The 13,234-nt window shown below is 47.5% G+C and overlaps 1 protein-coding gene across 2 annotated transcripts in view; it reads right to left on the reverse strand.

Moving 5' to 3' along the window:
• Positions 1-3,105: 3,105 nt before the first annotated feature.
• ADAP2 (ArfGAP with dual PH domains 2) overlaps positions 3,106-13,234 on the reverse strand; it is a 31,550-nt gene continuing 21,421 nt past the window's right edge. The window contains exons 8-11 of one of the 2 annotated variants that reach the window (XM_068976806.1): positions 10,752-10,814; positions 9,358-9,435; positions 7,843-8,071; positions 3,106-6,460 (exon numbers count right to left, since the gene is read on the reverse strand). In XM_068976806.1, the coding sequence (XP_068832907.1) occupies positions 6,426-6,460; positions 7,843-8,071; positions 9,358-9,435; positions 10,752-10,814 (405 nt within the window). In that variant the 3' untranslated portion in view covers positions 3,106-6,425. The remainder of the gene's footprint in view (positions 6,461-7,842; positions 8,072-9,357; positions 9,436-10,751; positions 10,815-13,234) is intronic. The other variant, XM_068976807.1, reaches the window with a different exon arrangement.

A 13,234-nucleotide genomic window follows, 5' to 3' on the forward strand; every position in this document is an offset into this window, starting at 1 on the left:
ATCACAACATTGTTAATTGGCTATAAAAATGTTATTACTGATTTGTATTATTAAATGTTTTCATCTCAACATAAATTCTTGTAACTGCTTAGCTAAGTCACATATTAACCTTTTCTTAGACCTTCAAATTAGCTCATTCATATGCAGTGTGACATCAGTGAGAAAACATAATCACACTGCCTTAGGCCTTTGATTGTTGACTATTTTGTAAGCACTCCTTTAGTTTCAAGAAAATCTTGAGTTGAAATGAACAGTACATTAAATAATTGTAAAACTTGTTCAAAACTCAAATGAAAAAATATGAGCTCACTGAATTGTCTTCCATATCTTTCAACAGTTCTATAAATTGGCAGTGCTTCATAGCATTTTCATGTACATGCTGAGCAATTTTAACAATTGTATCCATGACAGTTTTCATAGTCTGTTTCAGAAAACTGAACATAAATATTTTTACTTTGTGTCATGCAATGGAACCCTTATTTTAAAATTTCAGTATTTGAATTTTTGACCTAACACAGCTAAAGGAACCATCTGTCACAATAAAGATTGGGTTTTCCATATCTACCTGAAATTCTTTTCTTACGGATGTAAAAGATTCAAAAATATCTACAGCATGAGTTTGACTTTTTAGGCAGTGGATTGACATTTCCTCATAAATGTAAAAGTCCTTTGAAACAAAACTTACCCATATTATTCATTGTTAGTCTAGTATCACATAACTCAAAACTAAAACAACAACAACAAAAAAGTCTGCAGTTTTTTCAAATTTTGAATCAGTTGATCTCTGACATTATTAGGGAAAAAATCTCATATTCTACAGGTAATCATTTGGCAGCTGAATTGAAGATACTTCACTTTTTATAAAATTTAGTTCTTACTTTTTTCCATATCATTAAATTTTTTCCCACAACTAAAATAATAGCTATCTGATGCACTGCAGGGCTTCCCTGGTGGCTCAGAGGATAAAGTGTCTGCCTACAATATAGGAGACCAGGGTTCGATCCCTGGGTTAGGAAGATTCCCCTGGATGGCTAAATTAAAATATGTCTTACCAAAGCTACTAAGATGTGTCTGAAGTAATGATGTTTTACACTGCTCCAGTTTCTCATTTTAAATTTAAATTACTTAAATTTAGGGACTCTCCTCCTGGTAGTCCAGTGGTTAAGATTCCATGCTTCCACTGCAGGGGGCATGGGCTCGATTCTTGGTTGGGGAACTAAGATCCTTCATACCAGGGGGCACGGCCAAAAATAAATTTTTTTAAATTATAAAATTAGATAAGATGAAGTAAAATTAAAAATTCATTTCCTCAGTTACGTTAATCACATTTCAGTGCTAAATGAAAACGTGTGGCTATTGTCACCATATTGGGTAGTACAGCTGTAGGTCATTGATTCTTTTTTTTCCAATTTCAGTGTAGTTAATTTGCAATACTGTGTTAATTTCTGCTGTACAGCAAAGTGACTCAGTCACATACACATTCTTTTTTATCTTCTTTTCCATTATGGTTTATCCCAGGATATTGAATATAGCTCCCTGTGCCATACAGTAGGATCTGTTGTCTGTGTGTGTGCCCATTCACTCAGTCATTTCTGGCTCTTTGTGACCCCATGGACTGTAGCCTGCCAGGATCCTCTGTCCACGAAATGTTCCAAGCAAGCATACTGGAGTGGGTTGCCGTGCCCTCCCTCTAGGGAATCTTCCTGACCCAGGGACTGAACCTGCATCTCTTTCATCTCCTGCATTGGCAGGCGGATTCTTTACCACTGCACCACCTGGGAAGGCCAAATACGAGTTGTCTGTGTAGTTCACTGATTCTTATGCGTTTCCCTTTAATTAATGCTTTAGCTGCATCATTTCAATTTTGAAACTTTTATTATCATTCAGTTATAAATCTTTCTAATTTCCCATCTGGTTTCTTTTTCTGATCCATTATTATATTGATGTGTCTATTTTTCCCTTAAATTTTTCCCATTTTTGCTGCATGTACTTTGGGGCTATATTTTTAGGAACATGCCACATCTATGATCCATTACGTCTTTTAATGAATTACACCTTTTATAGTTATGAGACATTACTCTTTATTTCTGGTGTTACTCCTTATCTTGAAAAAAGTACTTTATCTGATCTCAGTATAGCCTCTTCAGCCATTTTATTGTTACTGTCTGCATGGTGTATATTTTTCCATACTTGTTACTTCAACTTATCTATGTCTTAAAATGTCTTTTTATGGGGGAGGAGTCAGACCTTGTGGCATGCAGGATCTTCTGACCAGGGATTGAACCTGTGCCCCTCTGTAGTAGAGGGGCAGAGTCCTAAGCAGTGGGCCACCAAGGATGTCCCCTAAAATGTCTTTTTAACATCATGCAATTGGATCATGCTTCCTCATCTTCTCTTGACAATCGTGTACTTTAATATAAAAGTTTAATCCACTAATATTGAATGCATTAATTATTGATATGACCAGGTCTCCCTTTTGCTCTGTATTTTCAGCTTGTCCCATCTATTCTTTATTCATTTTGTCCTTCCTGTCCTGCCTTCTTCTGGATTAATCAAATGCTTTTAAAAATTCTGCTTTAATTTCCTTGTTAGCTTTCTAGCTATACCTCTTTGCACTACAAGTTAGTGATTCATTAAGAATTACAGCAGACATCCCTGACTTTTCACAATCTACTTAGGCTTCCTTTTGCATCACTTCTTGTAAAATATAAGAAGCTTGAAGTGTGTGGTTCCATTTACTTCCCCTCCAGGCCTCCAGGAGGTAGTTGTCATATACATTACCTCTACAGATGCTATGGACCATAACACATGTAATTCTTGCTTTAAATAGGCAGCCTTTTATTTACTTATATCTTTACCATTTCTATTACGCTTTATAGATCAGATCAGAGTTTCTGTTTGGTATCATTTCCTTCTACCTCAAAGAACTTTCTTTAGTATTTCTTATACTATAATTCTGTCAGAAATCTATACTTATTTTTATGGGAAATGTGTTTTGTTTGCCTTTAAAAAATAAAAATCTACCTTTATGCATTTTTTATTGTGTTTTTAAAGTATAATCAACAGGAAGTTTACCATTTTAATCATTTTTAGGTGTTCAATTCAGTGATATTTTGCCTTCTTTTCTAAAGATTTTTTGGTTTGTTATCTATATAGAATTCCAGATATATATATCTGGAATTCTCCAGGCAAGAATACTTGAGTGGGTAGCCATTCCTTTCTCCAGGAAATCTTCTTGACCCAGGGATCAAATCCAGGACTCCTACATTGCAGGCAGATTCTTTGCCATCTGAGCCACTAGGGAAGCCCCAATATCTATCTCAGTTCAGTTCAGTTCAGTTCAGTCGCTCAGTCGTGTCCGACTCTTTGCGACCCCATGAATCGCAGCACGCCAGGCCTCCCTGTTCACCACCATCTCCCGGAGTTCACTCAGACTAATGTCCATCGAGTCCGTGATGCCATTCTTGAAAGATGTTTTTTCTAGTGTTCTAATTTGATTTTTTTCCTTAGAAATTAATTCCTTTTGTAATCTTATTTTTAATTTTTAAAATTTATTTTAAATTGAAGGATAATTGCTTTAAGTAATGTGTTGGGTTTCTGCCAAACATCAACACGAATCACCATAGGTACACATATGTCCCCTTCCTGATTTTTTTCCTTTTAGAGCTTTAAAAATTTATTTTCACTGTCTCCTGGCCTCCTTTATTTCTCATTAGAAACAGTATTTCCTTGTATGTAATGTATCATTTTTCACTGGCTGCTTTCAAAATTTTTATCTTTGGTTTTCAGCAGATTGGCAGTAATGTACCTGAGTGTGACTTTCTTTGTATTTATTCTACTTAAAGTTTGCCAAGCTTCTTCTCTTTAATAAAGTGTTCTCTTTCTTTTAAAAAAAAATTAATTAATTTTAATTGGAGGCTAATGACTTTACAATATTGTGGTGGTTTTTGCCATACATCGACATGAATCAGCCATGGGTGTACAAGTGTCCCACCATCTTGAATAAAGTGTTTTTTAAATATTTATTTACTTGGCTGCATCAGGTCTTAGTTGCGGCAAGTGGGCTTAGCTGCCCCGTGGCAAGTGGAATCTTCCCAGAGCAGAGATAGAACCATGTCCTCTGCACTGGCAGGCGATTCTTAACCACTGGACCACCAAGGAAGTCTCCATCTCATATCTGTTCTCGGCCCCTCTGAGGGGCTCCTAAGAATCCCAAATTGCTCCTCCAAGTAGTTTTGTTATTGCCTGTTTCCTTCTCTTTCTTCTTCTCTGGACCACAAGTTCCTTTATTGAGTCTCTCATTCTCAGAACTTAGCAGAGTACAGCCAACAGAATGTAACAGTGTGGTTAGAAAAAAAAAAAGGCAGGCAAGTAACATGACCCTTAATACACATACAGCCCAGCAGGTGCTGAAACAGACATTTTCAAGGTGCTTTAGGGGACAGAAGAGGAAGCAAGCATGTCTTCATCTGGGCAGTCAGGAAGCCTCAGGAAAGACAGCTCAATGATGTTGCTTGTCCTCTGATCAAAGGAAAATCCCATGAAAAAGCAGAGACTCTCTTAAAGACCCTCCCAACCCTGTGGGTCTCCACTGAAATGAAAACAATGTCTTTCTTCACATCACTCGAAGGGATAAGGAATCATAGAGCCTAGACCTGGGTGATCTATTTCTCTAACATTGCAGCCACCCGCGATTTCTTTCCGTTCCTCTTGCCCATCTGGGAGCCTTTGAACAATTTCCTCCCTTACCCTAGAGTGTTTTCCTGGCCCTCTTCTCTTTGACTAACCTCTGAAGAGTTTAAGGTTTCGACTTAGACGTCACTTTCTGAGAGAAGAAGGAGGCTCCCTCCTCCCGCTCAGGGTGAACCCCGTTGCCACACACCCTGCAGCAGCCCACACGTCCCCTTTCTGGACACTTGCCTCATTGTCTTGCCCTCTGTTAGGGCTGCTGTCTGGCGGGCTGAACTCTGTGACAGCAGGGACTGCGTCATCTGGTTCCTGCCCGTGCAGAGCCTGGCACCTGGGAGGTGCTCAGAAATAGCTGTTGCTTCCATTGAATTTCAGCAGTTGCTACAACTTCCTCATTTGAAAGAGAAAAACCAAGGCACAGAAGTGGGGAAGTGAGTTTTCCAACAGTCTCATTAGTGGCATGAGTATTCTTGCCTGGAAAATCCCATGGATGGAGGAACCTGGTGGGATACAGTCCACCAGGTCGCAAAGAGTCAGATACAACTGGGACACGACTGGGGGACTGAGCACGCACACATCCGTTAGTGGCAGGGCCAGACATGGCATTCAGGCTGTATAGCTCTCTCCCTGGGGTCCAGCTGAGTTGTCGTCTTGTCCTCCTTCTTTCCTTCCAGAGTGTGTGGATGGGAACACTGTGCTTTGAGGGGAGGGGGGTTGTTTGTTCTTTTGCATTAGCTACTAAGATATGCACAAAGGTAGAACTCTCCCAGGAACATTTTCGATTCACGGGAAAACGCACTACTTTTGAAGAGTGAAAAGTGGATGCTTTTAAAGTAATTTCACCCTAACTTTTAAATTCGAAAACTTTCAAGCCTATAGGAAATTTGCATGAATTGGACAATAAGCATCCAGCTATACTTCACCTAGATGAAGTTGCTAACATTTTGCACAGTGGTCAGCTTTGTCTCTCTCCCCCTGAGTGTGTGTGTACACAGACTTTCTTTTTCATAAATACACACTATATCTATGTATATACTCTCTGTGTACAAATACATTTATATTTTGCTGAACCATTTAGGTCAGTTGTAGACATATTATATTTTATCCCTGACCACTTCAGAATCCCTAAGAACAAGAGCATCCTCCTACACAAATACAGCACAATATCACAGTCTTACAATACTTCTAGCTAATATACATCCATATTGGAACTTCCCCAGTTATCTTGATTACATCTCAAAACCTGTTTCTTTTAAAATCCAAGATCTAATCAAGAATCATGAATTGCACTTTGTGGCTATGTCTCTTTAGTCTTGTCTAATCTAGAACAGTTTTCAGACTACTTGACCTTTCATGATACTGGCAGTGTTGAAGTGTCTAGCAGTCGTTTTGCAGAATTCCTCTAATGTGGACTTGTCCGATTGTTTCCTCATGGTTGGATTCAGATTAAACTTTTTGTTGGTTTCTGTTTTTTTCAGCAAGCTTGGCTGATGCCACGGGTGCCTTCCCATTGCAGTGCCTTCATTCCCAGTGTTCTGAGCCCCGAGGATGTTTACCAGCTCCCCAGACCCCTAGGGCAGCGGGGAGGCCCAGGGAGCCAGCAGGCAAAGCCCAAAGCTTTGGTCGTGGCAGAGTTCACTGCCTGTGACAGCTGCTGACTTGGGGGGGGGCACTCCTGCGGGGCCCCCAAGACTGAAGTGGCAACTCTCCACCAGGCGCGCTGGGTGGCCAGTGGGTCACCTGTGGCTGCAGTCACTCTCTGTTGACACAGCTACAAAGGGAACAAAAAGAGGGCTGGGGGTATGGCTGTGTCAGCGTAGTCCCACTGGAGGGAAGGGACAGCAAGAGGGGAGGGGAGCAATGACAGAGAGAAACAGAATAAAAAAACAGACCAGAAAGTGGTAGATGAAGGGGACACACACACAGCAGAGGAGAAAAAAGCGGAAACAGACGGCAGCAGAGACTCAGAAGCACAGGCCCCCGGGGGCTGGGGGTGGGGGTGGGGGGGTGGGGGTGGGGGTGGGGGGGTGGGGGTGGAGGGGTGGGGGGGTGGGGGTGGAGGGGTGGGGGGGGTGGGGGTGGAGGGGTGGGGGTGGAGGGGTGGGGCGGGGGGCGGGGGAGAGCACCAGCTACTGTTCCTCGTTAACAACTTCCCAGTCCATTTCAGAGGGCCTTGAGCTTTGGGATTTTTGGAGAGTGAAGCAAGTCTGTGTTTATCCTGGTCAGACTCAAAGGGCACCAGGGTTTCTCCCCAGGGGCCGCGTGGGGTCACCTACTCAGGCTCTACTTTTCCAAACACGGAACTTCTCCTTGGTGTCCCAGGAGCCAGAAAGCCCTGGGCCAGAAGTTTCCTGCTCAGAATGTCTCCCCTCCTTCCATGAGGCTGTCTGCAGATGGGGAAGCCTGCTCGAGACACATCTGGGGCAAAGGGGAGGAGCAGGAAAGGAGCAGACAGACCAGGGCCCAGAGAACAGCAGCACCCTAAAAATAGCCTTCCCCCTGAGCGGGGAGGAACCCAGAATCCCAGGAGCTGCCGGCGGGTGTGACCTTCCTAACAGGCCGAGGATTTCTCACGGGAAAAGGGACTCAGGGGCAGGGAGCGGAGGGGCAGAGAGGCTGCTCGGCTCCAGGGAGGGAGCAGGGTAGAAAACGGGACCTAAGCGACAGTTCGGGCTTCCCTGGGGGTTCAGTGGTAAAGAACCCGCTTGCCAGTGCAGGAGCTGTGGGTTCGATCCCTGAGTTGGGAAGATTCCCTGGAGGAGGAGATGGCAACCCACTCCAGTAATCTTGCCTGGGAAATCCCATGGACAGAGGCGCCTGGCAGGACTACAATTCACGGGATCGCAGAAGAGTCAGGCACAACTTAGAAACTGAACGTGAATGACAATAGCGACAGCTCTACCAAGATGAAGCTCATCCGGATGCCACTAGGGAAGGCCTCCCGGTAGAGGAACTTAACGTGGACAGAGAGGGTTTTCGGGCAATAATGTGCACTGTCTGAACTTCTCTTGGGCCAGAAGAGAAGAAAAGGGAAAGAGGGCAGTCAGGAGCCATGACCCTGGTTTCAGGACTCACAGCTGAACCCAAGCGAAGAAGCCCCTTTCTGCCCACTTTCCTTGGCCAAAGGAACACACGCAGGGCCCTGTATCTTACCAAGGAGGTTGAGCGGCGTCAAGGGGCTGGAGAGGACCTCTCGAAAACTCTCCAACCATTCACGCTGCTCCTTCTCGCTGGGGCAGGTGAAGACGAACCTCCGGTGGGGGGTGACGATGGTGAGGCCAGCTTTCCAGCGGTTCCCTCGGATGCCCTTGGGCAGGTCTTCGAATACCTGGTACCCCTGTTCATTGCTCCCGAGAAACACCTGGCCCAGCTCGAAGGCATCCTGAAAAGAGAGGACAGAGGTCATCAGAGGCCACACCTGGGGCAGAGGGCCACCTGCAGGCCTGAGAGCCCCCAGGTCCATCTTAGTAAGAGGGCTGTGTGTGTGTTGGGTGGGGGGCTCTGTTGGGGATTTCAGCTAGGTGGACCCCTGACTTTAAAAGGCTCAAACTATAAAGGAAATCACACACAGCCTCTGTTTAAATGAGCTTCTCTGGTGGCTCAGTGGCGAAGAACCTGCCTGCAAAGCAGAAGAGGTCGGTTGGATCCCTGGGTCAGGAAGACCCCCTAGAGGAGGGCACCGCAAACCACTCCATATCCTTGCCTGGGGAATCCCATAAACAGAGGATCCTGGCGGGCTACAGTCCATGGAGTCACAAAGAGTCAGACACGACTTAGCAACTAAACAACAACATCTGTTTAAATGATACTTACTGTTTGCGTGTGTGCATGCTAAGTGACTTCAGCCATGTTAGACTCTTTGTGACCCCATGGACTGTAGCCCGTCAGATTCCTCTGTTCATGGGATTCTCCAGGCAAGAATACTGGAGTGAGTTGCCATGCCCTTCTCTAGGAAATCTTCCCAACCCAGAGATCGAACCTGCATCTCTTAGGTCCCCTGCATTGGTAGATGGGTTCTTTACCACTAGCACCACGTGGGAAGTCCCATACTCAGTGTTTATGGAGAGCTCACTCTGGGAGTTGGCGATGGACAGGGAGGCCTAGCATGCTGCAGTCCATGGGGTCGCAAAGAGTCAGACATGACTGAGCAACTGAACTGAACTGAACTCTGCACTAAGAATTCAAGTGCTTTATGTATAGTAACTCATAGAATAATCCTCAGGGCAACCTCCGAAGATGGCAGTGTTATTAAGTCACCTCCTAATTGAGGAAACTGAGGCAAGGAGAACTGAGTGCTCTGCCAAAATGCCAAGGGTGCACCCCCAAAAGTGGCAGGGCTGGTCCCAGAGCCCAGACAGTCAAGTTCTAGAGCTCTTACTCCCAACCGTGACTCTCCACAGCCTCCATGTTGGAAGGCAGCCCTGGAGACTAGAGGATGGGGAACCCCTCTCTTGGCTACATTGGCAGCTTTTGGATACACGTGAAGGACTTCCTGAAGGTGAGGGAGAGCACAGTTTCATGCACAAGGATAACTTAGAGACAACCAGTGAAGGAGGGGTGTCTCTCGCTAGGTCTCTCCAGCCCTGTCGCATCCCCATGGTCCCCGACCAGCTCTGATCCCACCACTGCCTGCTGGTGCTCAGCAGAGGGGCCATCAGTGACTCTTACCAGTGGGTTCTTGTAATAAAGCAGCCTGCGCTCCTGGGGATCTAGAGCAAACCACCGTTTCTTGAAAGGTTCTCTCTGCTGCAGAAAAGGGAACTTTGTATCAGGCTTGGCCAGGTGGGGGTGGGGCACAGAGGTCAGAGGGCCAGCCTAGGCGAGGACGAGGGAGCCGGTCAGTTCCTGGCTTGGCAGTCGGACACCCCAGTGCTCGCCCCAGCCCCTGGCCTTGAGCTCTGACGGCTCCAAACACCCTCCTCCATCCCAGCTTTCCCTTGCAGCCTCCAGCCGCTGCCTATGTGCGTTGGAAGAAGCATTTTCCTCTTTCTCAGGCTGTGGACAAGACATCTCAGAAAAAGGAACCTGGGAAATCAGAAGTGGCTACTGCTCAGCGCTTCTGAAAGCCCTGGCCTTGGCCAAATTCTAACCTAGGTCAGGGGAAGGAAAGTCCCCCTAAGAGCCACAGGGGCGGTGCCACCAGCTGGTGAAGGACGAAAACCTGCAACCCTTTACCCAGCCGTCTGAGGCTTCCTTTACTGTGACTGCCTAACACTTTTCACTGTCATCTTAACAAACATCGCGTCAGCGTTATTACACCTTAAAAAAAAAAAAGCATCGGAAAGCCGTTGCTTTGGGGTTTTTTCTTTTTTTCTTTTTTTTAGGGAGTTCCTCTGCTTTTCTCTGGGAGAAGGAAACGACACCCCACTCCAGTATTCTTGCCTAGGAAATCCCATGGACAAAGGAGCCTGGCAGGCTACAGTCCATGGTGTCGCAAAGAGTCAGACACAGCTGAGCGCACACACATCTGCTTGCTTCCTTCTTCCTTCGTCTCCTCCCTTCCCCGCTTCCCTGCACCGCCCCCTCTGCACAACCCCCCACCATCTCCATCTTCTGGCTTGGAGCTTCACCCCACCAGCATCCAGGCTGGGTCGGAGACGTCCTGGGGTGGCAGGGGCCTCACTGGCATCCAAGCACAGGTACTGAGGTGAGTTCTCTCAGACCAGTCACTAGTCCTGCCTCACTTGAACGGTCCCGGTAGGGCCCCAGCTCGGAGCACACAAGTGTTCAAGAGCTGCCCCCCAAAGGAGCTGTGCTTTTCAGCTGTGCTTTCCCAAGAACAGGGTCAGTTAGATGGTGTAGGATGAGAGCCACTGATGGTGATGCTGATCAAGAAGGAAGATGCCCAGTTGCAGGGAGAAGCATCTGCAGTGAGGCTGGACCACCCTCCAGCCACCCTGTCTCCACTTGGTCCTCACCCCCGGAACTCACAAAAGTCCATTTACTTCCGCTTCCTCCCTCCTCCCTGCCCCTGGTTCCTCATTTTCCCACCTCCCCACTGTGGCCCCACTGCCCACTGGGACTGGGGCCATGAAAGTCCCCCCCGGGAACATGGGATGTACCTTTGGACCGGTCTTTTCCATGAAGCCTTGTTTGAGATAGTTCCTGGTGATGAGGGGCACAAGCTGGGGGAAGAGAGACACACATTGACCCCCTGCCTCCCACCCAAGAGGCCGAGCTTCCCCAGCGAACTTGGCTCCCCAACAAAGGGGGAAGTTTGCAATGGGGAAGGATGTGTGCACATGGTTATATTTGGTATGGATGCAACGCTAACATTTCGACAGAGCCCGACAACAGCACCCCAGATGTCTGCAGAGCTAATCAACACAGCTGAGTCTTGGTATAAAGACTTAGGTTAAGGGTTCTTTCAGCAATTCCAGGAGGAGGACGCAGGTCAGGCTCTGAGGCGACCCTACTGGTATCGGGGGGGTTGTATTCTGAGTATCTACTGTGTGTCATCAGTTGGATGGCGTCACCGACTCGATGGATGTGGGTTTGAGCAAGCTCCGGGAGTAGGTGATGGGCAGGGAAGCCTGGTGTGCTGCAGTCCATGGGGTCACAAAGAACTGGACACGACTGAGCAACTGAACTGACTGGACTGACTGTGTGTCAGGCTCTGCGTGAAATTCTCAACCACCCTGTGAGGTGGATGTTATCATTTTCATGCTCTGTATGAAGAAACAACACCTCAGAAAAGTCACTGAGGATTTTCCTGAAGACATGTCGCTGGTAGGATGAACTTTGGCCACCGAGAGCCAACAGACACCAGCCAGACCCTAGTAGTAGCTCTATGATGCTACTACTCTGTGATGCTCAAGTATAAATATGCCAGAACCTTCTGATCAGGCCCTTGGCCAAGACCTGGGCATTGGCAGGGATTCTGAGCCAGGGCCATAGGAGGCGATGGCAGGATGGATTAAGTAGAGAAAGCTCTGGACTAGGAGTCAGGAGACTTGAGTTCTAGCTCCAGGTCTGACCTCAACCAGCTGTGTTACCTTGGTAAGACCTTATACCTCTCTGGGCCCGTTTCCTTCTGTGTAATAAGGATACTGCATTATGTGATCTACAAGACTGTCCTACGCTCAGAGAAGCTTCCAGGGATTGACACTGGCCTCCTATGCTCCAGGGTTTCAAACTGGCAAGTCTAGAGCTTCAGATGAGAACAGAGCCTGGGTCGAGAGCAGGGGCAAAGGCGATGTAAGGTTTGGGAGTAGGAATGGGAAGTCTGAAGGGAGAAAGTTGTGAGCGAGAAACCAAAAATATAGAGGACACCACTCCCCTTTCCCTAAAGTGCATTCTGTAGGCTTTAATTCCTTCATTTGGAGCAAAGACAAGAGTCCTAATCGCTCAGTCGTCTGAACTGAAGCCAGAGCAGGGTGGATCTAGGCCTTGAGAAGGAGAAAGAGGCCGGGAATGGGGTACTATGCCCTGCACCTTAGACGCCTTGGCTCACTGGACACATGCAGCCCTGGAGGCAGGGACTGTCCCAGTGGTGACAGAGGCGTAAACTGGGGCTTGGAGAGGTGAGGCCACTTGCTTTGCGTGACACATCGGCTTCCCTGCTTTCGGGTCCATGCGTTTCTTTTTACAGGACCACAATCCCACTAGGGTCCCCCAGGTTTCTGGCGTTGGATCCCTGAGCTCGGGCAAGACTTGGGTGGTTGCTCAGAACCCCACACCCTACGTAGACATAGGGGGAGGAAAGACGGGGAGAGAGGCAGGCGGGGAGGAAACTAGGGGAGGAAAAGGGGTAACGATGGTGGAGGCGGGAGGAAGAGGACATTGAGGATGCTGACCAAAGCCCAGTTTCCCCCGCATGGGTCGGGCGAGTTGGAAAGCTGCCCAGACAATGAGGCGGGGCGTCTGCAATTTGTCCTCAGTGTCTCCAGGCAGCAGTCAGCACCCCCACGCCACGCCCATGCAAGTGGGCATTCACCCGCTATGGCTGCTGACTCTGCAGGCCGGGAGGGCCCTGAGCCAGGCCTGGCTGGAGGAACTCGTGGAGACGTGCCGTCTCAGTGCATCCCTAGGTCTGGAGAGGACCCCTGTTCCAGACACTCGCTCCCTGCAAACTGGGGAATTAAGGAGCACTTAGGCTTTCAAGAAGGGTCTAACAGTTGGGAATAAGAAAGTCCCAGGAATGGGACATCCCTGGTGGTCCAGTGGTTAAGACTCTGCACTTCTACTGCAGGGGGCCCAGGTCCCATCCCTGATCAGGGAAATTATGCTCCACATGCTGGGTGGTATGGCAAAAAAAAAAGTCACATGATTAACATGGTCTTTCCACTCCCTATCTCTTACAAAATCCTTCCAGAGCAGGCCTAACCCAGGGACTAAAGCACAGCACCTCAGAGTTAGAAGAGGCCCTGAAAATGACCCAGACCAAGCGCCACCTTACACACGTGGGAACAGATGCTCAGAGAGGCAGCTCCATCTGCAGTGGTCACACAGCAAGTCAGCAGCAGAGCATCCACAAAGGCCCGGGCCTCTCAGCTCACACCCTCCGGCCCACTCTATACAGCTTCCCCAGCCAAGCCTGAGGGAG

The sequence above is a fragment of the Capricornis sumatraensis genome, chromosome 8 (genome assembly GCF_032405125.1).
Source record: "Capricornis sumatraensis isolate serow.1 chromosome 8, serow.2, whole genome shotgun sequence".
Taxonomy (NCBI): Eukaryota; Metazoa; Chordata; class Mammalia; order Artiodactyla; family Bovidae; genus Capricornis; species Capricornis sumatraensis.